Source organism: Patella vulgata, chromosome 3 (assembly GCF_932274485.2).
Source record: "Patella vulgata chromosome 3, xgPatVulg1.2, whole genome shotgun sequence".
Classification (NCBI taxonomy): domain Eukaryota; kingdom Metazoa; phylum Mollusca; class Gastropoda; family Patellidae; genus Patella; species Patella vulgata.
Genome location: NC_065881.2, coordinates 68,081,742 through 68,107,253, shown reverse-complemented (window position 1 = coordinate 68,107,253; position 25,512 = coordinate 68,081,742). Strand labels below are relative to the sequence as shown.

Genomic DNA, 25,512 nt, shown 5'->3' with positions numbered 1-25,512 from the left:
GTCCACTCGAAACAAACTAGGTCATTTCGTGCCTAATTATATCACATGGTTTAACTTTTTATTGGAATAATTCGCTTGCGCGTATGGGTCTTTAGCAGTGGGAGGAAACCAAAAGAGGTCATGTTTGTGTCACGTGACTTACGGAGGAGAATTCATTGCCATACACAAGACGATGTTGTCTTTAGTCGCTGACTATTTATTACAAATATCGAATCCTAATTAAATTCTCGGATTATCCACTGCCCGCGCCCTTTTCCGTGATTTTTATCCCAGAAAGTGTTGTACGTATATATAACTCTTCATAAAGTTTATCAACTTGTACATCAAGCGCTCAATCTCCGCGTGCAACTTTTGACGTCACGCGTGCAGATATTCCTAATCGTCGGGCTGTCGATTAGGGGAACTCTGACATTTTTTTCCTGTATACGCTCCATGAGTGTTTTTCAGGGAATCCAGTATTTTTCTAGTAAGATTGGATATCTCTACTATCCATATATATCAAAATTGCCATACTTTTATTGGAAATAACCACCCGATAAATACTTTTCTGGGAACCCATCTTTAATTTCGGCCAAATATTCACCTTGACATTTAAAAGGATTCAGTACGCATTTCCTCAAAATACTTACTTATATCCAATTCAAAAACACCTTTCATTTTCAACGCAGTGGGTTTCGCACCAAAAAAAGTGCCCCCCCCCCACCTTTTCTTGTCTATACCGCTGCTCTGTGACTCTGTGTCTGTAAGTTCACCCCATAACATATAGAAGTCATGAGTTCAATCCCGCATTTACGTAGATAATAAGTAGTAGGGTCGTGTGTCCAATATTAATTGCGGGGTTTCTCAGAATTTTCCTGTTTCCTCGCTGTGCATCATTGTCATAAAATATATCTTCATCTGCGAGGAATATGAGGATCAACTAGCTGACTGACCAATGACCATGTGCGTTTACTTTATATTCTCACCTTAGCGAATCATTGAAATATTATTTATAAATTGTTCAAATAAAATGTGATTTTATTGAAAAGGTATAGCAAAATAATAAAGTAAAATTATAAACACCACTGATAAGATTAATGGGGTTGTTTTTCAGTCATAAAATGAACAATACAACTCCGTGGATCTTTATAGATTATTTTATCACTGGTTTGATAAACTATAAAGTGAACTAAATCACTGTTTATTATATTTTATATGAGATATTTTAAAGCATTATTTAAAGCTATTTTCGTGAGTGTACGTTGTTTCCAAAGGAAATAAAGGAACGATTACTTTATGAATAAGGAATTGTTAAGCTGAGTAAGGAGCAAAACATTTGGATATGCGCATATGACATATCAAACTTTGCTCTTACCCGTGTGTTTCTATTATTCGAAACTCGGGGTCGCGGATTCAGGCTCGTTAACGTGAAAGGTCCCGGGTTCGATAAAGTTCCACGGGATTTTCAGGTATAGGGTTTCTCTTTCCATGGTACATGACGGTACTGAACTGAAATGTAGTTTAACGCCCCACAGTTCTGCCCGGGGCGTCTGTGCAAAGAACAGCATCTATTCCTTAGGATTGGACAAAAAAAACCGAGGCCCCGTTTACACGTTGGCGTATACGCGTAACAGAAATGACAGCACCGTTTACAGGTGGAATTCAAGATATTTTTAATAGGCCGAGCGCCGCTGTCCTGGCAAAATCCCCCCCCCCCCATCACCCACTGATTGCCAGTCTTCATAATTACCCCATATGGAGCAGAAAAGTAATAATATCGTAATCTCTGAAATCTTGCAGAATTACAACTCCAAACATGTTTTTACTTATTACAAAAAAGTTGTTTATTAAAATGAATATTTTGATTCGTATAATATTCATAAATATTTACTTCTAGTCTAGTCGTAGCCTACTATCACAATAATTATCAGATTACTTAATACGGCAATTAATAACATTATCAAAATGTAATCATAAAGTATAACAATATTTATAACAGTTCATAAAATATCACAGTTATAAGAAATCTGTAAAGTTATGCATTACATTACGTGTAGGATAAAGCACGAGACTGGGGTTATGCTGGAGAAAGAAAGACTGAAGAAAATAACCCGAGAAAAAGAAAAACCGAGGCCGACAGGCCGAGGTTTTTCTGTCAAGGGTTTTTTCTGAAGTCTTTCTTCCCCAGCATAACCGAAGTCGAGGTGTTCTAATGTACTTAAAATCGGAGCCATCTGATGACAAAGAGTTGATTATGGGCTTGGCATTTTAATAAATGTTTAATTATCTATAATATGACATGTGAAGCCAGAAAAAAGGCGGTTTTAGCTCTTACAAAATGCACTTTTATCTGTCAACAAGAAGCATAAATACAGAGAGATAATATCCAACCCTAAATAAATTAACACACCATCAATATAATCCAACTGAAACGACACTGATTTTTCACATCAATATCAGGTACTAGTAGGATATCTGAGGGGAAAAAAACTATCACATCAAATAATTCGATATTGATCGGGTTAAATTTAGATTATTTTTTTTTTACGCTAGAAATAAATAATATGCCAGAACCACAAAACTTCACCCGACCTTAAAATTCAAACGACAATATTATTAGACTGTTTCTCTAATTATGGAATATTCAAGGATGATCAATTCCACACTGGTCAAAATATCAATTATTAATGGGAGTATAGGTGCTATATTCCCAGTAAATGCACCAAGAAATGTTTTTTTCATTATCCACTATCAACGTCCATTAGGATCCTGTCGAAACTTTTTTAATCCGGGTCTGATGTAGCGACATTCCTGAAGTTCGTTCCATTCATCATCAGTTATGGGACCCCGAGGAACACGGGCAGGAGGTGCTGTCTCCCGAGGTGTCAGTGTTGATTGCTTGACAGTGTGAATGGGTGGCAACAGAACGGGGGCTAGCCGCAGGTTTTTCTTCCGAATCCAATAATCTCCGGTGTTCTCTGGATCATAAAGTGATAATCTTGACAAACAATCACGATTTTTGTTATTTGATTCCGACTTCTTCCGATGAAGATCTCCGGAAAGTTTCTTTTCTGTTTGTTTTGAGTCAGAAGTTCTGTTTGTTTCATATCTTTTAGAATAATTGTTTATAGTTTTCACATTAATTTTTCCGTTTGAATAATACGTGCCTGGAACGGACCCCCGTAAACTCACTCTGTTTGGTCGACGAACCATTTTGTGACCGAATGTATTCTCCAGGGCTAAAATATTTTCAAGAAACCTCTCCTCAAACGATGTCTTTGGAGATAAGATGCTGACACCTCTGATGCTGTCACTGTAAATACTCTTTTCACTCGATGTCTGTGAACTGCAGGTGCTAAGTTTTTTATGATTCGTGATGACAGGCATCGTCTCCCCGTGATAATTATAGAATTCAATTTCCACTCTTTTTCACCTGTTTTATAATTGATGATATAGAAGCTCAACACGCCATCTTCTTCTGATGAAGTTGTTTGATGTTCTTCGATTTGTTCGATATCGCAATAGCTTCCAAAGATTGCTTTGACGGTGTCGCGCTTTATCCCAAAATCGAATCTAAATTTTCACCGAAGTCAACTTGACACGATTTCTTATTTTGAAAATTATAAATCAATCGGTATAGATAAATCGATTGTTTTAATCTTGTATTATTTATAATCCGTACTCCTTGACCAATAACATCATATAATATTCAGTGAGTTTCACGCGCTTATTATATTCACGTTTGTTGTAAACTCATCTTGAAACAACGATGTGATGTCCTCTGACCTTTCAACCCCCCCAAATACAATAAACCTTAAGTACGCACAAATCTGATCTGTGAAAGTGTTAAGTAAATTGAACAACAAGTTAGAGTCTCATCTCTTCTCATTTATAGTTGATTTATATCAATATCTAGTCGTTTTATCTCTCACAGTAAACATATCATCAGACTTAAAGGTGAATCCATACCATTGTTACCATAGATAGCCTAAATTGGGAATATGGTTCTCAATAACATCAGTTTTTCTTGTCAGCTTAGATAAAGACAATATGGACTAACCTACCACCCCATCCCCTCCCTCACAAGCGGTACCCATAGAAAAATTGTAAGGTAATCTCGACGAGTCAAAATTTAGACGTACCCAACTAGACTTAAAACCAAATAATGTTTTATCGAAGAGAAACTAATCGAATATTTATATCTGAACAGGGTCTTATTTCAAGGCAAATTTGATTATTTTCTTGGTTGTTTCTATGGAGATAATTTGGGGTTACTGTGGCTTGATCAAGATTATGACCCTGGTGTCCTGAAGATCGTTTTGTGGTCCCCTCTTATGTTTTTAGCCAATCTAATGGTATGTTCTTACGACTTTAAAATCATTTCCTTTTGTTTCTTTTTTTTCTATTTTTAGAAGAATATTCTGTTGCTTGGGGTTAGGAAAACGAGGTCACCGGGCCCTGAGGCAGAGTAGCTACCGGGTCCCAGTGACAAGATGACGCTGAAATGGTGGTCTGTGGAGTATATTTTGGGGAAATGGGTCTTCATTATTTTTTTCTATACACAATATAAAAAAAAACAAAAAAAATTTTTGTTACCAAATCGCCGGACCCCTGTGGCATTTGCGTATGTTACCCTCGCCATGTTCTGTCACTGCTTAAGGAGATTACGTTTCGGATATTATAAAACTATACTGTGCTTTTGCGATTATTTTGCGATGTCATTTCTTACATTTTGTTGATGATGGAGATGGTTTCGTTGGAGACTGTGGTGTTGAGTTTCGCATTGATTTTGGATATCAATTTGTGCGTTCATGCCATGGTTATTTGGAGATTATTAGTTGTCTCATTATCTTTGTTTGGTTCTGTGGACCGTTCCTTGGTTGATTCTAGGCAGTAAAGTAAACCTGTTCATGAATCAAGAAGCGTCGATAGATCTTTAAACCGAAGGCGACTTGTCGTCCTCTTGTCAAAAGCAAATTGCACCATAAATTATGAATCGGTTTGGTTGTTAATGTTATTATTAGAAAGTAACAAGTATACTAAATCTAATTTTTACAACCTTACAGGTGTGTCAATTATTCTAGAAATCAGAAATCAAATATTTACGCAATAACCTTTATTTAAGTGACATAATTCAGATTAAGACAACCTATGTATGTGTGTGTGAAATAGCTTTATTTAACGCCCGCTTCCACCGAGTTGATATCGCAGACAACCTATATATCGCTATAAAACATTTTATTTAGTCTTGCCTTGTTACGTAATTTTATACATGTACTAGTATGTGAAACCCTTGTTGATCGTAATGAAATGTCCATTAACCCTTGTCAGTGCACGTGGGGTCTCCGTAGACCTCATGCACATGTTTTATAGTGTTTTGTAATAACTACTGGGCACTGCTTTCTGAAATTTAGTGACTTTGTCTCAGATACATTTTTACACGTATAGCGAAGAGTTCGGTATTCATCTGCTTCCCACATGCAGAGTTCTGTTACATGCAAATCAGGCCCAACGCTTGAAGGGAACAAGGGGTCCAATCGGACCCCTAACTTACAACTCACAGTAGGGATTTTGCTAATGTTTTTGCTGCCTGATACCATATTGCGTATGCCAGAGTATTTTCTCTTTTAACATCTGCATGTAACAAATACCAAAAATTAAATAATGAATTCCAATTATTCAATTTTTTTTGTATCAAGCGTGAATTGCCATTTAACCTCTTTATCACATAGTACACAAAGTATTTCCAAATGTCACTAAAATGTCTTTGTATAATAATTTAGTTGTTTTTCAGTTGTCAAATATGAAAAAAATAAAAAATAAACCACTGCCTTTTAATTCAAATATATCTGTACGTAAAAACTTTGAATTATAACTGGGGTCCATATGGACCCCTTGATACCTGCTATGTGATTCTCATAAGGGTTAACACTGTTTTGCATCAATCGGGCTAACGAACACCAAAAGAACGAAAGCTCAACCCTGAATAAGTTGAGCAGATGGTTTCGAAATCAAGGATAATAACTTCGCGATTGTTTTATTTTATTGTTTTAGTATTAGAATTGTTTAGTATGGCAATTTTTTTTATATATCTTGGTAACTCCAAGTTCTTTGTGTGGCATATAGACAATGGTTACAGGAAACGATTTGTCCTATAGGATTATGGGAATCATCATTCTAATACTACACAGTTATTTGGTTATCTTTATTGTCATTAAACTTGGATTAATTTTTCAACTTTTACCTTAATCCAATTTATGTGACAACACTTTTATATACAGAGCATTTGTATAATTAGAGCGGATGTTTGCAGTCTGTCAAATATTTATTGACATAATTTATTTTGTAGGAAATTGCCACCCACTTTATTCAATGAACTAAACTATTCTTTTATGGGCATTCATTTAAATGGTTTAAAACCATAAATGATAAAAAATCACCAAATAAACTGACTCACCCAAATCTCAAACGGCTTTGTATTTCATGACTACTTTTAAATCTTTTCAATTATGATTATTCATATTTACCCCTTCTTACGCCAACTTCTTAACCGTGTACGTTCACCTGTCCAAATTTTTTAAATCGCAGTGCAGAGATCTTTAGAATTTATTCAACATATTTAACGGCCATAGACATGAACCCTCTCGCACATCAGTAATTATTCAAAGAGTTATTGACGATGTAATAGGGGAATTGGAAAAACGAATATATCTTTAGAATTGCTCCCATAAACTTTGAGTTCATCTGTATGATTAACAGGATAATATATTTTTCTATAATAAGCGCTGGCTTCGATGGGCAGGAAAATACACAAAAAGGTCCGTTTATCGCTGCGCCACATATATGTAGCCTATCACTCAATTTATACATTTTTCGCCCTCAACCCCAATGAGAAATGGTGCCCATGCGCCTATTATCAAAGTCATGGAACCGTTTTGTCATGGCTTTTGCTAAAAATGTATTATTTGTAATCGCTCTAATTTTTTTGTTATTTTTTTCAAACCTTCTGCAATTATTTGATTAAATATAAAGATGAACCCTATCGAAGTTATCGCTTATGTCTTGAGTTTGGTTATCAAAAGTTTGGAACATTATGAGACAACCTTTGTTGACAGCCGAACGATTTTGCTACTGATGGGTTTATATTTCGTATTTCGTTTCTTGACAACCTATTGTTTTTTTGTTTTTTTTCTTCAGCCTCCCTAAAAAAGTTTAATTAATGTATTTAAAATTTATAAGAGACTATATCGTGTATATATCTCAAAGTCAAAAATATTTAAGATTTTAATGTAAGGACTGTTATTATTATGCAACTATAGGCATATCCGAGCATACAAAATTATACTCTATAAGACAGGTTTTCATCAAACCCCCCAAAAATATATAATCAAATGAAACTGACAATTGCAATACTAAATGAATTAGGTCTAGTTATTTCAAAGCAACAATAAGTCTATGCAAGCCAGAATAACTAACACGTTTTGGCACCCATCTTGCAGAAACTTTTGTCATTCCTTATACTGGTTGGCGATAATGTGCTCAACCCTCTCATGAGATGCCCACAACACTGGCGCTATGTCGAGTGGTCAGTCGTCGATCAGCCATCACTACGTCATGCACCCGGGTAATGTTTTCTTGAATGGTTGCTGTTGATGGACTTCCGGGACGCGGACCAAGGCTCCCTCTGCTACGCTTAAATTCCGCAGCCCACTTCTTTATTGCGGAAAAGGAAGTGGCATTATTCCCTAAAGTGGAGACCATGTCGGCGTGTATCTGTGTTGGGGTTAGTCCTTCCAATGCCCAATTATTGACCTATCGTTTTCAGACTTAGAACTTTCCAGACAGCCCTCGTACATTATTGTCAAAGTTGAATTTCTAAAAAAAAATATCAGTACAAATATAGTTCAGTATACAATTAAAAATGTTCAAGAATATTTCATAACTTTAATTGATGTCAATGTTTACAGGCTACACCATATATTCTTGAGCCATACTGATGTTAGGGATTGGCACCAGTTCAGTCTAAGTGCTATAGTAATAGGAAAACAATTTTTGTAACACTTTCGTGATAAAGAGAATTCCCTACAGAATAAATAGGATGGTTAATCATAGATCTAGGTGTATTAAGAGAGAGAGAGAGAGAGAGAGAGATGGGGTTTAACGTCCACTCGACACAAACTAGGTCATTTCGGGACTAACATATGGTTTAATTTTATTTTATTTCAACAATTCGCTTGCGCGTAGGGGCCTTTAGCAGTGGGAGGAAACCGGAGGACCCAGAGAAAATCCACGAGGTTGGATAGGCGACCCAACTCCTTATCACGTACAACCGGGGATTCGAAACCACCCCAGTTGACTCAATGACAGGCCGTATGAAACAGCACGCACGTGCTAACCATTCGGCCACCCCCCCCCCCCCCCCAGGTGTAGTAAAAAAGGGGGGGGCGTGACCGAGTGGTTAGTGCTTTCTTTGAGTCAACTGGCCTAGTTTCAATTCCTCGGTTGCACGTGACAAGGATTAGGTTCCCCTGTCTATCCTCGTGGGTTTTCTCGGGGTTCTCCGGATTTCCTCCCACTGCTAAAGACCCCTGCATGCAGGCGAATTATTGAAATAAAATTGAACCACATGTTAGTCCCGAAATAACCTAGTTTGTGTTGAGTGAACGTTAAACCCCATCTCTCTCTCTCTCTCTCTCTCTCTCTCTCTCTCTCCTTATTCAATTCACAGTACATACCTAAAAATAAAAACTGTTGAAGATTTAAAGAATATTATTCTGAAACTGATTTCTCGGACAAGCTTTTAATTGTTCTCATATAAATTCAATTACCGTATAAGTATGCGTAATCATATTATTATAATTTTACACTTTAAGACTTGTTACAGACTTATTAAGAATAATATGAACATTAAATTGATTGTCATGTTCTTGTCATTGTTCAAACAATGTGAAGAAAACGGTTGAAAAGGAAATGTTAATCCTGTCGCGCCGTTTAAAACGTAATCTCCAAAATTAACGCGGGTTGATGGCAGGAGAGGGTATGAATGAAAACACGTTTCTATAGGGTTTAATTTAATATACAAAACATAATGTTTAACTGCTATATACTGTGTACTGGACATCAACTCAATGATGAGACTTCGAGTACCAATGTTATTTATAAAAACCAACCACTTGCAATCTTTATTAAAACATACTATATTATGGTCATCTACAAACTTAATGAATCTTGCAAATCTCCATTTTTCTCAAATACATGGTTTGAAGCCAAAATTATGGCTTGTTTACAAGTATAGAGGTAAACAATGGTCACTATTAAATAATATTGCGAGTTCCGGGGCTTAAATCGTGAGAATTTATTCTAAATTAATAACAAATGATTAATGTCAACAAGTTATTCTGACTTCCATGCTTTTAAATCACAAGACCAAATTCATTTGAGTCAGTATTGCAATTGCCAGTTTTACATTTGATTATATATTTTTATTTTTTGGGGTTTGATGAAAACCTGTCTTATAGAGTATAATTTTGTATGTCCGGATATGCCTATTGTTGCATAATAATAACAGCCCTTACATTAAAATCTTACATATTTTTTACTTTGAGATATGTACACGATTTGTCTCTTATAAATTCTAAATGTATTAATTAAACAAGTCTAAATTCAGGGCCAATGTAGGGTAAATGACTGCAAAATCGGAAATTGTGTGTAATTTATAGTTTTAATGATAAAAGTTTAGAATGTATATCAATATGACTATGATATAGTATAGTTTGTTTGTTTAACTTATCAACTGTAATAAACACAATAATAGGTTAATCACAATAGTACACTTATTGTCTGAACTAAAATTCAGTCAATACAGGCCATTCACTGGTCAACAAAATATTTTCAATTATAAGCGTATATTTCATGCCCGATGAAATTGAACATTCTGGATAAATTTTGTATTTAAAAAAAAAAATATTTTAGTTGTTCGTGGCGTTCTTTAAATATTAAGCCATAACGAATAAAATTAGACGAAAGCAAAACTGAATTTGGATAGATGACTTCAATGGTCAAATTATAGACTGAGATGGATACCGGTCGAAAGAAATTTTGAAACATCGATTTTAATGAATGCACATTCTATCAGCAGATTCAAGGCACCCCCCTCCCCTCCTGTCGGACAACGGGCTGACTGACATATAAGAAGTCATTTTTGCCGTTGGGCATTAACAGAACTATATTTCTAATACAATCTTAGTCAAGGGAGAATACTACGTTTAATAAACTCTGTAGCCAAATATATCTTGTTAATGCTGAAGTGATTTATTGATTTCAAACACAATGTGAAATGAGGTTTAAGGTTTAACGTTCTACTTTTCTGCCCCCCCCCCTCCCACCGGGATAATAAAACCGGGAAAAAGATCAGACTGGTAGACCTTTTACAAGGTTTCGGTGACAATGTTGCTCCTTACAAGAAAGTTTTCAAAAACTCTGACCTAAGAGCATTTTCTAGAAAAAGTCACAGGCAGCGTTGGGATTTTTGATAGGTTAGGCGAATCCAAAGCTATTTTGCTTATGTTATAGGAAATTCCACGCCTGTTTCTTAAAATTAAACCAAAGTATTAATTATTCTCTCTTGACGCAAAATCTAGCAACGATGTTTTTAAGTATGGAATCTTATCACGTAATATATAGTCCATTTACGGAGAAGACGTGTGTAGCCACCAAATCTATCCACAAATAGCTGCTAATAGCTGGGAGATTGCGATGTCACTTTTGTGGGAGCAGGCGTTATAGAACCAAGAAGAAGTATAAGAAGAAGAAGGCTATGAGACTTATTAGCCTGTTACTATTAATACTTTCACTGGAATGTAATAATTTGTCTTAAATAACTAACAAAATAACAATTAATTTCAGAAGGATCGGGGCGCGTAAGTGTTTAGCCCACCCAAACACATTTTGTTAAGTTGTCTCCCTTTAGTCTCCAACTGTCTTCGATTTATGAAGTATTCTGTGGCATTTTATTTTCCTTTTTGATAAATGTGACATCATTTAGTATTCTCTTTGATACATATAAGTTTTGAAGATTGTACTAATCGTTCTTTTTTTTATTATTCAATCAGATAATGGTGCTCTAAAATTAATATCGAATGAAATGTAACAGAAGGCATACATATCAATCATCTTGTCAAGATATATTGATAAAGAAATTAAATATAAATGTGCAAGTATGCAAAATATTTATCAGTGACTAATCGGCCAAAGTCAAGAAATGCACGTTAACATATTCAACTTAAACATATGCCTAGCTGACGGTTTGCCAGTCGACCTGCACTCTATGAAAGGTCCAATAAATGACTCATATTATCAAAAAGCATATTATCTTATAACAATTAATCGACGATTTTATTCTTCCATAGATAGCACGCAATCTAATAGGCAAAATTATAACATTAGAATGACAGCAGGAAAACAATCTCGTGTCCAATGGCAATTTGAGGCTTCAACATTATCGAAAAAGTTTTAAAACTTGGAACACTACAGATATAGTTGCGTATACAAGTGTGTGACCGATACGTAAGGTACATCGTTATTTTGAGAATTACATAATGTAATTTTCATATTTCTATAGTTAAATTTTTATTACAGGAGCTTTTGACGCGGACAAGGGTGTTTCCATCCATTCCTCTTCAACCTCGATAAACCACGGGGTAGTTTACGGGCACTACCAGTTTTTACACGGAACCGCTGTTGTTTTGTTTTTTTATTCCATTCCTATTTTTAGATACACATCCCCTGTCGATCACGTCGTGCACTGTGATTACATTATCATCCAGATGTACTTCGTGGTTTCAATAGAAGGAAATAAATTTAATAAAGAATGAATGGTGTAAATAAAATGAAATGGGGTTTAACGTCTTACTTTTCTGCACCAACCACTTTAGTGAAATGAATATCAAGGGAATGACAACCTGCCACTCATTTTTTTTTATTAATCTTTCTAAACAACCCGTTCTTAACTCGTTACTTTTATTGTCCGGGTCAACTTAGTGTTTACAAGAAAACGCCTCTTATAAAACCATTATAGACTGTCTTTCAATCTGTAATAGAACCATCATAATATATAATGTATTATTGATCTGTATAGAATATTATATTGTATTTGATCTATTGACACACTCCACTCAATCAAGACGCAGATTAACCTTTTGGTTAAAAAAATTTAAAATATTATATTAAAGCACGAATGCATCAGAAGCCCAATAAACACGTTCCTTATTTAAATTTAACAAAATAACAAAAAACTGGGGGTTTAAAAGGCAATTTAAAAAAAATCTAAATCAGACACAATCTGAGCTCGATGTTCATTGATGTAATAATATATGAGTTATCTTTTTAAAAGATAATGTTAAAAGAACTAACAGGCGATTCTACGACAATAAATAAAGCAACTAAATCAATTAAAGCAACGTGAACTCTATTCATGTATATATAGATGGTCAACTAAATCAATTAAAGCAACGTGAACTCTATACATGTATATATAGATGGTCAATTTGTAATACATTTTTGACCAATATGGCTTTTAGGTAAGGGTATTATTTACGATATAGTCTATGATAGTCCATATTTGCCCTTTAGTCTAGAATATTGTGCATTTAAAGAACTTTCAGAAACATTATACATATAAATTTTGTTCAATTATCGCCAAAGTTTTTCGAAATACATACGCATTTCTGTCTAAAGTGGTATTTCGAACTTAGTAAGACATCGCTTGTTATGGATAATAAAAAAAACCCCTTGTTTATATGTGATACTATGGGGACAGATGTGACTATCCTGGTCACGGACTCCAAATAAGACCTAGGCTGTGACACTATGGATGTGACACTTTCGTCTAGGACTTTCTTTGACTTCACGTTGTGGGATCAATTATTTCAATCATCAATTAACTGACTCTGGAACACTGTTTATGTTGTTATGTTGTGGGTATGATATTCCCCTCCGAACTCCGAATGATGCCTGAAGGGAAATACAACCCCGCTCTGTCTTATATAGAAAGTATAGATGCGTCAGCTATTAGGGCGAGACAATTACCATTTTAGGGTAAGTGTTTCGTATGGGCACCGTTTTACGTCAAGACGTCAACATTATATTTAATTGTACTAATCTGTGCACCAGCTGCCTGGAAGATAGTAACCCCCTTCTAGAAATGGATACTGGCATAAATGTCAGTGAGTTAGACTAGGAAAGTAGTAGAATAATGCAAGCTACTTCATTAGCCTAGTTTTCGTCACACATCATGTAGGTAACGTATTTCTTCTTTAAACAGAATACCTTTCATAGATAAAAAAAAAATATAAATAAATAAAAAAAAAAGAAAAACAAAGAAACTTATTTATATTGGTCTATATTTTGTAAATATAACTACCATTGTGAGTCTTTATATGCTTCATAAATAGTGAATATAGAAGGTTACCGCGTGAACTTAAGACATTAATAAATGTGTCAAAAAGACACGCCTTTAATATCAAAACATTTTGTAATTTATACACTTTCTGTCTCTAATATTTACTCTGTACAATAACAACACAGTTACTACGTTATAAATAGAACTTATACCATTATCAGTCGTGTTTAACTTACAATAAAAAATTTCACATTTAGTGTCGAACACTATAATAATACATTATTAAAGTTCACAAGTTCGTAAAGTAAAGCAATCCATTCATACTCTCTCAAAGCAATTTCCCGTTTGCGGGCGAATAAGTGATTTTATACGCATTTGGCATCTAGACTCTCCTTTTAAAATTGCAAACGAATGTTTATACGGAAAGTCCAGTCCATGTAAAGAATTTGGTTCTGTATTACTCATCCACGAACAAGAGTCGCCAATCGACTTTAGAAGGACGGAAACTTACGAACATCATCGTTAATTTCCGGCGAGGAGTCTATATATAACACTGTGAATAGCAGACGACAAATACATTAAAGAAAAGAGTTTCACATAGCGAGTATTCCTACTGTGGGCAGTTGACAATATTTCTATTCGTTTCGTTTTCTATCAACAAAAATGTCACGACGTCCAGAATTACCCGATGGGTATCTTGGTGCCCAAGAAGAGATGGCAGAGGTTGGAATGACACCACTTTCGCATAAAAAGGAAGAATTTGAAATTTCGGACAATGAAATGGAGATTAAATTCAATTTGTCGGATCCAGTTAAAGTTACTACCAATCTCATTAAATGTAAAACCGATAAAGACGTTAGTGAATATGTTTTTGTTCAAATGGAAAAGTCCGCCATCAGTTTCCAAATCGGTTTTCCAGAATCTGGATATTACAAATTTCAAATTTTTGCTCTTCGTCAATCGAACAGCAGTAAATCTTTACCAAATGTCTACAATTATTTGATTCACTGTAAACAAGCTTTAAATCCAGTTTATCCCTGTCCCAAACAGTATGTGGAATTTAAAAATGGATGCTACCTGTACGAACCAAAGTTTTTGAATTCTTCAGTTCGCCTCAGAGGTGTTAATTTTAAGGTAAGCCTAAAAGGAATTATTCGCAAAGTACGCTTTATTGAAATTGAACTTATGAAGCGACATTTAGGCCATCGGCTTTTCGTCCACGGATGTTATGATCATAAAAAGAGTTTAAATAGTTACTCAAGAGTTATTAGCAACTAAAAATTTACTTGTATTGCCTGAATTATGTTTTATAAAACGTAAATATCCCCATAAGTTCCTTGATAACCCTAACCGTAGAACATTATTGGTTAGGTTAGGTGGTTGATCCAGGCCCTATATGGCGATTGTCTAGTCTCTTATCACGCATAGGTGTGTGGCCCGGTGGAGGTGGTGTGGTGTGTGGTGTGTGTGTGTGTGTGTGGGGGGGGGGTGTTACCCTAACTCTTAGTTGTTTTGCTGAAATGCTGAAAGATGGAATTACTGTATCACTGAAGACGAGTAGAGACTAACAACTTGGGTTTGGTTAGGATAATTGGGTTTCGCCCGACCGCTCAATAATACACAATACAGTTTAACTTCCCAACTGTGGGACTAACGATGAGTGTGGGAATTATTTCATGTTGCAATATAGTCACACCACAACAAGGATAACAAGTTTAAGGAAATAAACGAATAACTGCCTATCGTTAATGAAAATGAAGGAAGTGAAATTGGGCCAATTAGGCATTGAACGTGTGCGTTGACTATTTCGTACTGAATATATAAATTTATCTATAGATCAAGATGCAAAATACTGATTTGAATCTTAAAGGAAACTGCTGGAGGCTATGTTAATTTATAAAATATGCAGGCCTGAATACTTTGTAAGGAAAATGACATTAAAAAAGCAAATAATAGTGAACCTAAAAATTCAATTTTAATCGGTGATTAAATGGGAGGAACTTCGTGGGAATAAAATTTGTATCTCAGCTTTATTTCGAAAGAGATGTAAATTAACCAATGGAACTTACAAATCGCTAGCTTAGATTGAAGTAGTATATACAATGGTTTTTGATTTAGGTCCATCTCATGGGGTCTTCATTGAGAAGAATTATGGACACATTGTATCGCAAAGTGGCCCATATGGATCTCTGGAAACGACTGGCACTAATTTAGATTAAAGTTAGTGAACTATCAGGCAGACTCTCGATCAATACTTTATTCATTTTCGGTTTCTTAACAGCTAAGATTAGCAGATATTATGGGTGGACTAGTTTTATATTCATACTAGCCGGCACAGCACGGGAATAGGTATGAACCGGAAGTAGCATAACTCCAAAACTGGAAGTAGTAGTCCATCGCCACCAGGCATATGTTACCCCCCACTACGAGCTACCCCTATACACCAAATTTCAGTCTCGGAACAGCCCTAGTGTAGCCGCCAACTCTGAACAGACAGACAGACAATCAAACGACAGTCACAAATATTAGTATATAAATAGATTAGGCTTGTAATTGGAATAAAAGATGTGTCAATTATTCTTTGAGTAAAAGCTATAAATGAGAGATTAGGGTTATATTGAGTTAGAAATGACCGATTAGGGTTATATCGAGTTAGGGTTGTAAGAAATAACAGACTAGGGTTATATGACATTTTAGGGTTATATCGAGTTAGGGTTTTAAGACACGACAGATTAGTGTCAATCCGAGTTAGGGTTAGATGTCATTTTTGACAACCTAACTCGATATAACCCTAAACGGCCTTTCCTTAGGGTTTTATCGTGTTAGGATTGTAAAAAAATGACATATTAGGGTTATATCGAGTTAGGGTTGTAAGAAATGATAAGTTAGTATTATATCTAGGGTTAGGGTTGTAAGGAATGACAGCTTAGGGTTATATCGAGTTAGGGTTGTAAGAAATGATAAGTTAGGATTATATCTAGGGTTAGGGTTATATCGAGTTAAGGTGTAAGAAATAACAAATGTTGAGGTTATATCCAAGGTGTAAGAAGTAACAGATATTGTGGTTATATGAAGTTATGCCGTGCTCTTTTGAAAGAAACGAGAGGAAAAGGTTATATCGAGTTACGGTGTAAGAAATGTTAGATTAGGGTCATGTCGAGTTAGGGTAGAAAGAATTGAAAGATTAAGGTTATATCGAGTTAGGGTTGTAAGAAATGGGTGATTAGTGTTATGTTGAGTTAGGGTTGTAAGAAATGACAGATTATGGTTGTGTCGAGTTGGGGTTGAACGAAATGACAGATTAGGATTATATCGAGTTAGGGTTGGTTGTAAGAAAGGGTCAGGTTATGGGTATATAGAGTTGGGGGTTGAAAGAAATGACAGATTAGGGTTAGATTTAAGAATTTGGGGGAAAGGTTTTGCACGGTGTTGTGGTTTAAATATGGGGTTAGGGTTAGTCTCTAAAACCACAAATTTAATCTAGGTTGAAGTAGTTCAAACGCTCAGTTTTGAAATGATATATACTTCAAATGGTAAACGGGCATTTTCCATGTGAAATCAAGAATCTAGTTTACTTTTTTCTATGGCGAATGATAAAAATAACAAAATCATGCTGTAATGTTATCATTTAAATAACCCTTAAGATCGAGTTTTTATAAAATTAACTGACTTCCACAGGTCGTATCTTTATAAATTATTTATATAGTTACAGGTTTATATGAAATGTTTTTGCCATTTCTAATTTCACCAATTGCATGTCGTTCTGTACCATGGAAGGTTCCTGATATCTAGATTTTTTTATATGCCTTTATGTTTCTTGTAGAAGTGGTAAATATTAAATTCTTGAAACAATGCCAGGAAAATACCATTGAATTAAAAGCTGGCTTTGATAACATGGTTCAAGGAACACATTCGATGCCATATCCAAACAATTGATGTGGGGGAGACAGAGTCGCGGTGGTTTGGGATGATTTTGGCAATATTGTGTCTCGTGAGAAATTATTTTCAGTATGAGTAAGCTCTCTATTATTTGTTATTTTTATAACTGAAGACATTCATCAATGTCAATTTCAGTGTAAAACAGAAGTGTCCGTCAAAAAGATGTCCCACCTTACGTGTTATTTTGTCTAAGATGAGCAAATGCTCAGTTAATTTGGGTGGGTTTTTTTTGTTTGGTTTTTTTTTTGTTGTTTTTTTTTTGGGGGGGGGGGGTGTTTTGTCTATACATCATTTGGTTTCCCTTTAACTATTCAGCAATTTTCGTCACGTTCTTGAGATAGTACTGAAATCTTGGCTCATAACATACTTATCTTTAATTATGAACTACTTTACAATACGCATCCTTTATTGTATTGCCAAATTCACCTTTATGAATATTTAAGAGCGCCATCTTATCTGAAGGTTTTCTCACGTGTACAGTTTAAAGAGATATAGAGTGTCATAAATGCAGCTGTGTAATTCATATTCTCATGGATAGTAAACAAAATAAATTGCAATGGTTAAAGTTAGTTTAAAGGAGCCACCATATCGTAGAATAATACGTTTTAATTATATGTGGAATACCGTACCCTTTATGTTTGCAACTGGCCTTTCTTTATGTGTCGTTGACGACAGGGTTTCCAATTGCAGGATTCGGACCCTTTTCAAGTGTTGCTGGTGACCATTTTTCTCACCACAACGGATGAAATAGCCGCTCTTATCTGGTCATATACATTTTAGAGTACCTCAACATTTTTAAAGGAAATTTTTAAACATTAATATACATCTTGACAAATTTACATGCAGTGATATAATAGGAAGAATCCTATTAATTTCAACGATTTCCGATACTTTCTTTCAGAGTCATTGTCTTTGATCCCCATTAATATTTTGGGTGCTCTAAAAGTTGAAACGATTCCCTGATGACATCAAATTTCTCAACAATGCTTATGTTCAAAATTTAACGATTTCTAAAAATAACTTTATGGGTTGTTGCCCTTGATTACTTGTTATTGTCTTGTAATTACCCCAGTTATCTATAACAGAATCACAGTGCCACAACTTTTAGTAACGTACTGTACAGACGACATAATTGGTTGTTGTGGTTTATGTATTGTTGTCTAGTAACTTAGCTTTTAAAAAGACCTTTGAACATGCACAAAACATAGGTAACATGGGTGTTTATATAGTCGTTTTATACTTTACAGTTTTCGTATCGAACGCTCTCGTATGAAACAGGCTTATTTATCAGCCTGTACAAATCAAAAAACACCAAAGGCTATAAAAAATTGTCTTTCGTGGGTGGCCAATTGACCAACCAATCACAATCGAGAAATAACCATCTCCGGTGTAACAGACATGGCCAAACATATTCCACGCCAGTGTTGAATGGATCAGCCCAGAAGTTGAGAATTCACAGTGATTGGGATGTTCATTCAAAATACAAAATAGTTCGATTTTTTTATATTTTTGGACAGCTTTTTCTTGTTACCCTGCAGCTTCAAGGAGCTAAATCGCTAATATTTGGGACCTAGAAATTGACACAATGGGTAGCAACGTATATAATAATGTAATATGAATGTATATAAACTGATTTACATTAAATCGTTTCTGTTTTACTGTAATTTCTAATCAGTTATGTTTGGCGAAGTAGCGCCTGGTTATTCCAGTCTACACCGATGGTATTTATCGCGCATGCTCTCCAGATAAGAATTGGGGTTGGGGGGGGGGGGGTAAGTATGGCCTGTGGTCAAGAGTGTCACGCTTTGACCTCTAGCTGGCCGGTCACGCCTGGCTTGCGGTTGCGGTTTCGATCCCTGGTGGTATGAGCGTATGTGGTTTGTAGATAGGAGCGCCCTCGATCTCTACCACGTGGGTTTACTCCAGATACTCCCCGGTTCCCACCCACGGGAAAGCCCCTGCGCATGCGCTAAGATAATAAAAATGTAAATAAGACAATAAGCGGATGTTAAACACTAAGTACAACAACATATAAGAATATGGGGTCAGCGTTTGACATGACTTGATGTCTATCCTCGTTCCCCGAGTCCCTGTTACAAATGGGGCTGAAATGTTAAATTTTGTCTTAAATATTAGATAAAAGAAGCCCATCTTTTCCCGGTAAGATCACAACAGCAATGTTGATTTAAATTGACAAATAATTCGTGTTTTCAATGACAATGTCGAAGACTTAGCTACTTTAAAGTAGAGGCAGCTCTAATTTGAGAAACTGCCATGACAGGTTTTTGAACAATTTAACTTTTTATAAAGATACTTACAATAAAACTACAAACAAACATATAGACGTATGTAGAGCAACTTGTATCATGGTTGTCTGACTGAATAAGGATTATAAAGAACAGAAGAGCAGAATAATTGGTGGGTGTAGAGTTGTTTCATCCGAGAAACATTATCCAAGTCTGTGTCAACATCCATCTTGTCTGTTGAGTCATTTACTTGATAGAGAAAGTCTGAGAATAATTCAAATTAGTTTAGCAAAAATGCTAAATAGATAACTCATTTATAACTGTAATTGTTTTAATGAGGGGGAGAGAGAGGGGGTGTAACGACGTCCACTCGACACAAACTAGGACTAACATTTCGGGACTAACATATGGTTCAATTTTATTTCAATAATTCGCTTGCACGTAGGGGTCTTTAGCAGTGGGAGGAAACTGGAGGACCCGGAAAAAACCCACGAGGTTGGACAGGCGACCATACTCCTTGTCACGTACAACCGGGGAATCGAAACCACGCCAGTTGACTCAATGACAGAACTTACGATACAGCACGCACGTGCTTAACCATTCGACCCCCCTGTTTTAATGGCCATAACGTTTTTATGGAATTGATTTAAGTATCTTTCAGTGCCCTCATAGGTTTAATTGGGTATGCTCTCATATTTTAAAAATGCGAAACATGCATGTAAGCCCCCCCCCCCCCCCCCGGCACGTGAACAGGAGTAGGGTCGCTTGCCCAAACTCGCGGGTCTTCTCCGGGCTGCCGGTTTCGATTTACTTCCTCTTTTTGAGGTTGTGGTAGCGTACACGAAAAAGAAACATAGAGAGCTGAAATTCCAGGAAACAATCTTCTCTCCAGATTTGCTTGATATCAGAATACCTGCATGTATATCAGTGCCACTGTTATATAAGAATCTTCAGTAACCATGCCAAATATTTTAACAACAATGTAACGTGGTTAATTTCAATTCCAAATAAGTTTTCATTTGAGGGGTTCTTGAGAGTAATAAGATCTTTACAGCTATTTCAATGACGTAACTCAAAACATTTTTTTTTTAAAGTGGGTTCTTGACAGCCTATATAACATTGTTTCAAAGATAACACACGTCTAACATTTAGAATTTGACTGGGTGTGTAGACGCACTGTAAAAAACAAAATGTTGATTATAATAAATATTACGAAACTAGTTTACTTGACATCTAAATAAAACATTTCGAACTAAGCTGAAAAGACAAAGTTCATCAGGATAACCATAATTAAAGATACATTATGTAAGATTAGATAAAGAGCTGACAGTTCTCACTATAATGGTGAGCCTCGCTATCGTCGCTAGAAGAAAAGTGTAGCCTTGATTGTCATTGCAACTGTTGTTACGATAATAAACAAAGTCGCGATTATCCAATTTTACGGTAACCACATCAACCGCAAAACGCATTTAAATCTGTTGAAAATCTAAACGATGGTCTTTCTAAAATAATTAATGTCTAATTAATAATTTCAATAACATTTAGTTTGCAATAGACAGATTTAGATCTTGCATAATGCCTGATTAATATACCGTAAAGCATTTTAAAGCCGATTTCTACCGCTTATCACTACCCCATTTGGATCCGCCACTGCAGGTTTAAATCACTGACAAACGATCGTTAAAGTGCTCTTACTTTAAATTACCTTAATTTCTTTTTTTTTCTAGTGCTGAAAAGAAAGTTACATAAATAGGTTTTGAATTATGATCAACAGCTGGATCGTATTATTTAATTTAACTTTAACTTTACAATAGCTGCGCCAATCAATTATCTAATCAGCGTTTTACCTGTATTTACCTGAACCTGGGTGTAACAGATAGTATTAGTCATCAACTATTCATACAAGGCCACATATCTGATTTGATTCTTATCCGAGTCAAAGCGACATGACGTGAAATATATATGTTTCATCATATTCTTTATGTTTTTGACTAGGAAAAGTTAGAGGGCGCAGGATATTGATGTCAGTTTGGTTGGATTTTTTGGTGTAATTACGTTTCCCTTATATGCTTTAAATTGCTTTAAAAGTTGTGTTTTATGGCCGTATGACCCCCCCCCCCCTCCACACCCGTAAGCCAATGATTAAGCTAGTTTGGGCCTTTTACTAAAGGGCCTAGAGCTAGATAAATATTAATGATATCTTTTCCAATTCCTCCCGAATGACACGAAAGCGCTGTCTTTTTTCATTTGATCCTTAAAATCGGACAACTGTTCTGATTGTCTGGAAATATTTGGGAAGGTCAGCGTCGTCGACCTTGGCCTTAAAAGTTCAACAAAAGTCCTAATAGAAAGTCACACAGTTAGACCTATTGTTTATTTAGTCCTGAAAAACTAAACAGCAGCAAGTCCGTGAATATTTTGGCAATGGTTTTCACTTACTTTTAAAATATATTTTTCAGATTCATGTACCAAACGCTAACCACGTGGCTATTGTAGCAAATGGAGAATGGACACAGTTGGAAAATAAAGGCAGGGATATCTGGGAAGTTAAAACCAATTTGGATCAGCACAGAAATAAGAACGTGAAAGTTACAGTTAATGCCAACTTTGTCGACGATGAAACGAAATATGCCACTCTCTTGGAATATACAATTTAAACACATTATTATCATTACTAAATCATAATTCGTATTAATGAAAGAAAACGTTGGCTATGTTGTTAATTTAATTTGCCAAGCTATTCAGTTTTACAAACTGTGAAGTTTTTGTTTTTAATTTGGTTATCGTATTTTCATCATTATTATAGTTGCAGATTTAGCATGGCTGATGATATGTGTAAATATTTGATTTTTTAAACACTGGTCAACATTACATTAACTATGTGTATCTATTTTTTTTATATATATATAACTTCATATTAATGGAGAAATCCCGGATGTATTCACTGAATAAAACTGGTTAATTCTACGTGAAAGATTCTTTAACACTTTATCTTAGTCCCAACTATCTGGAGCTGTCGGAAATGTTTTCAAAGATACACTAGTTGTCAGGTGGAGCATGAGACGAGCTTATTAACTAGCAATCACCGTGTGTCTGAGTACATACTTTCGGATAGGGGGCGGGGGGCTGTGAAGAATCAATTTATCAGATCACTCAGTGAAATATTGGACTTGAGCACTCATAATAATAGTTACGCAACCCCTGCGTTGAAAATTTTGCAATTAATATTATTTTACTTGCGCAAAGCCGCGAATATTGTATCAATTGTATCTGTAAATAAGAATTATCGCGGCTACAAATATTGCAGCTAACAGACGAACAGACCCATTGTTAACCGATTCGTATTGTCCCCCGCCTTGCGGGGGACTATTAAAATGGGTCCGCCCGTTTATCTGTCTGTCACACCTTTTGGGACACAATAAACCTCCTTCTAACTGAGCGAGAATGTTCAAACTTGGTGTAGGTGTTTATTACGTGAATGCCTTGATGGAGTTCGAAGGTAAGCATTTCTGCTTAGGGTAGGCAGAGATAAACAATTTGATTGGTTGATCCATGCTTTGGGACACAATAACTGTAGTTCTAATTAAGTGAGAGTGATAAAACTTGGTGTATAGTTTCATTACATCAATACCTTGACTAAGTTCGATAATAAGCATTTTCTGCTCAGGGTAAGCAGAGCGATTAGCCATTTGATTGGTCGAGACTTTGGAACACAATAACTCTTCTTCTAATTGAGGTATAGAATGTTCAAACTTGTTGTAGGCGTTCATTATGTTCAAACTTGCTGTAGGCGTTCATTATGTGCATGCTTTGATAGAGTTCGAAAATGAGCATTTTCTACTTAGAGTAAGCAGAGATAAGCGATTTGATTGCCTGATGCTTGGGGACAAGATAACTTTAGTCCTACTTAAGCAAAAGTGATGAAACTTGGTGTATAGTTTTATTGCATCAGTAGCTTCACTAAGTTCAATAATGAACATGTTCTGCTGAGGATAAGCAGAGCAATAAGCAATTTTATCGGTCGAGACTTTGGAACACAATAACTCTCCTAATTGACGTAGAGTGTTCAAACGTGGTGTAGGCGTTCTTGACGTAGAATGTTCAAACGTGGTGTAGGCGTTCATTAGGTGAATGTCTTGATAGAGTTCAAAGGTGAGCATTTCCTGCTTAGGGTAAGCAGATTTAAGAAAATTGATTGGTTGCTGCTTTGGGGCATGATAACTTTAGCTCTAATTAAGTGAGAGTTATGAAACTTGGCGTATAGTTTCATTACATCAATACCTTCACTAAGTTCGATAATGAGCATTTTCTGCTTAGGCTAAGTAGCGATAAGCAATTTGATTGGTCAGGACTTTGCAACATAACAACTCTGATTTTAATTAAGGTAGAATGTTTAAACTTGATGTAGAGTTCAATGATGAGCAGGGCTAAGCAATTTCATTGGTCGATGCTTTAGAACAAGATAACTTTGATTCTAACTGATGGAGAGGGATGTAACGAAGTGTATAGTTTCACTACCAGATATTTCAAAACCTTGACCGAGTTTGATCGTGAACATTTTATGCTTAGCCTAGACTAAGTATAGATAAACAATTTGATTGCTCAATACTTTTGAAAAAGATAAATGTGCAATTAATCAATATGTGTCATCTATTTATTTTGGGAATTCGGCGGGGGGACATTGATTTGTTCATTTCCATTTTGACCCACACACACGAAATGTTGGTTCCGCCGCTGCATAAAGGGTTTAACTATATTTGACTTAATCTTCTTTTTTTTTACCCATAAAGTAAACTGTTGAGATTCATGGCCAAAAAGAAAAGTGTGCGTCAATCATTGTAGAAGATGCTGGCAATTTACCAAGTAATTTTAAAACTTTTATTCACGTTTCTTGAAATTTGAGCTGGAGTTTTCCTAATTCCTAATGAATCTGGAATATTCTAACAGTAAATCTGTACATTCACGGGTAATCATTTTTTTTTTAGAAATTTAAACCGAAATCAAAGAGACCAACTTCATCGTTTGTTGGGACAACTTTCCACACACACTGTATAGGTTTAGTATAGTGTCATTTATATTTGTGGAAAAATTTTCGGTGCTTTTGACTGTGGGTTGCCAGACTTCCATATTAACTTTCAATCATGTTATAATAAAATGGGCGTTACAAACGTTATATCACGCACGTATTGATAAATAATGATAATAGAAATTTCAACAAGAAGTCTAAAGCTAGTGTGACCTACACAATAGATATTAACAAACGACACGGGTACACCGGCGTCTTTCACAGACAAAATCGTATTCCTTTAAGATCTTCATATGTTAAAATAATGATCATGTCTAATTAGAGGTCACGTGAAAACAGTGTTGTTATATATGGGAAAAAATGTCTTTTATAAAAATATTATCAACCATTAATTAACCATGTCCACTAAACATTACTGTAACCCTAACCCTGTTTTACAATCCGCTGCGTTTACATCTGATGATTTCAATCACCACATTTGCATTACTGGACTTGGTACCAATGACATCTCCGAAGTGCGTTAATATATTCTAACGGTAAGATAATTAAAATGGCTAGAAAAGGTAACGTGTAGGTTATATTATCTATCTGTATTGAAAATAGGGGATTATGTTTACCCTCGAATGGTAAAGGACTAGTTCAACCCACCTAGAGACCGTGCTTTTAAGTGTGTTCGTCATTCATGCCACCTTCTCTTAATTCAACATTTAACTTAGAAAGGTCACGTGTTAAATACCTACCAAGACTTTCTTTAATTTACCTGTCTAAATTCTACTATATTTGATAAAGGAGAGCATTAAGGGAACTGGTTGGTTGTTAACGTTAACTGCGATTTAATTAGAATAGCTGTATAATGTCAGGTTAAAAGCTACATAAATATTGTTGGTTTTTTTCTACACTGAGAATTAATTTATATACCGTTA

At 35.4% G+C, this 25,512-nt stretch overlaps 1 protein-coding gene across 1 annotated transcript; it reads left to right on the top strand.

Annotated features, from left to right (window-relative positions):
- Positions 1–13,785: 13,785 nt before the first annotated feature.
- LOC126815707 (uncharacterized) lies at positions 13,786–22,530 on the top strand. The gene is made up of 2 exons (XM_050541589.2): positions 13,786–14,512; positions 22,023–22,530. The coding sequence occupies exons 1-2, from the start codon at positions 14,042–14,044 to the stop codon at positions 22,218–22,220; spliced, it is 669 nt and encodes a 222-aa protein (XP_050397546.1). The 5' UTR covers positions 13,786–14,041; the 3' UTR covers positions 22,221–22,530.
- Positions 22,531–25,512: the final 2,982 nt, after the last annotated feature.

Coding starts and splice junctions, on each gene's coding strand:
- LOC126815707 (XM_050541589.2), top strand. CDS start 14,042: ATGTCACGACGTCCAGAATTACCCGATGGGTATCTTGGTGCCCAAGAA. Junction 14,513..22,022: donor TCAGAGGTGTTAATTTTAAG/GTAAGCCTAAAA, acceptor TATATTTTTCAG/ATTCATGTACCAAACGCTAA.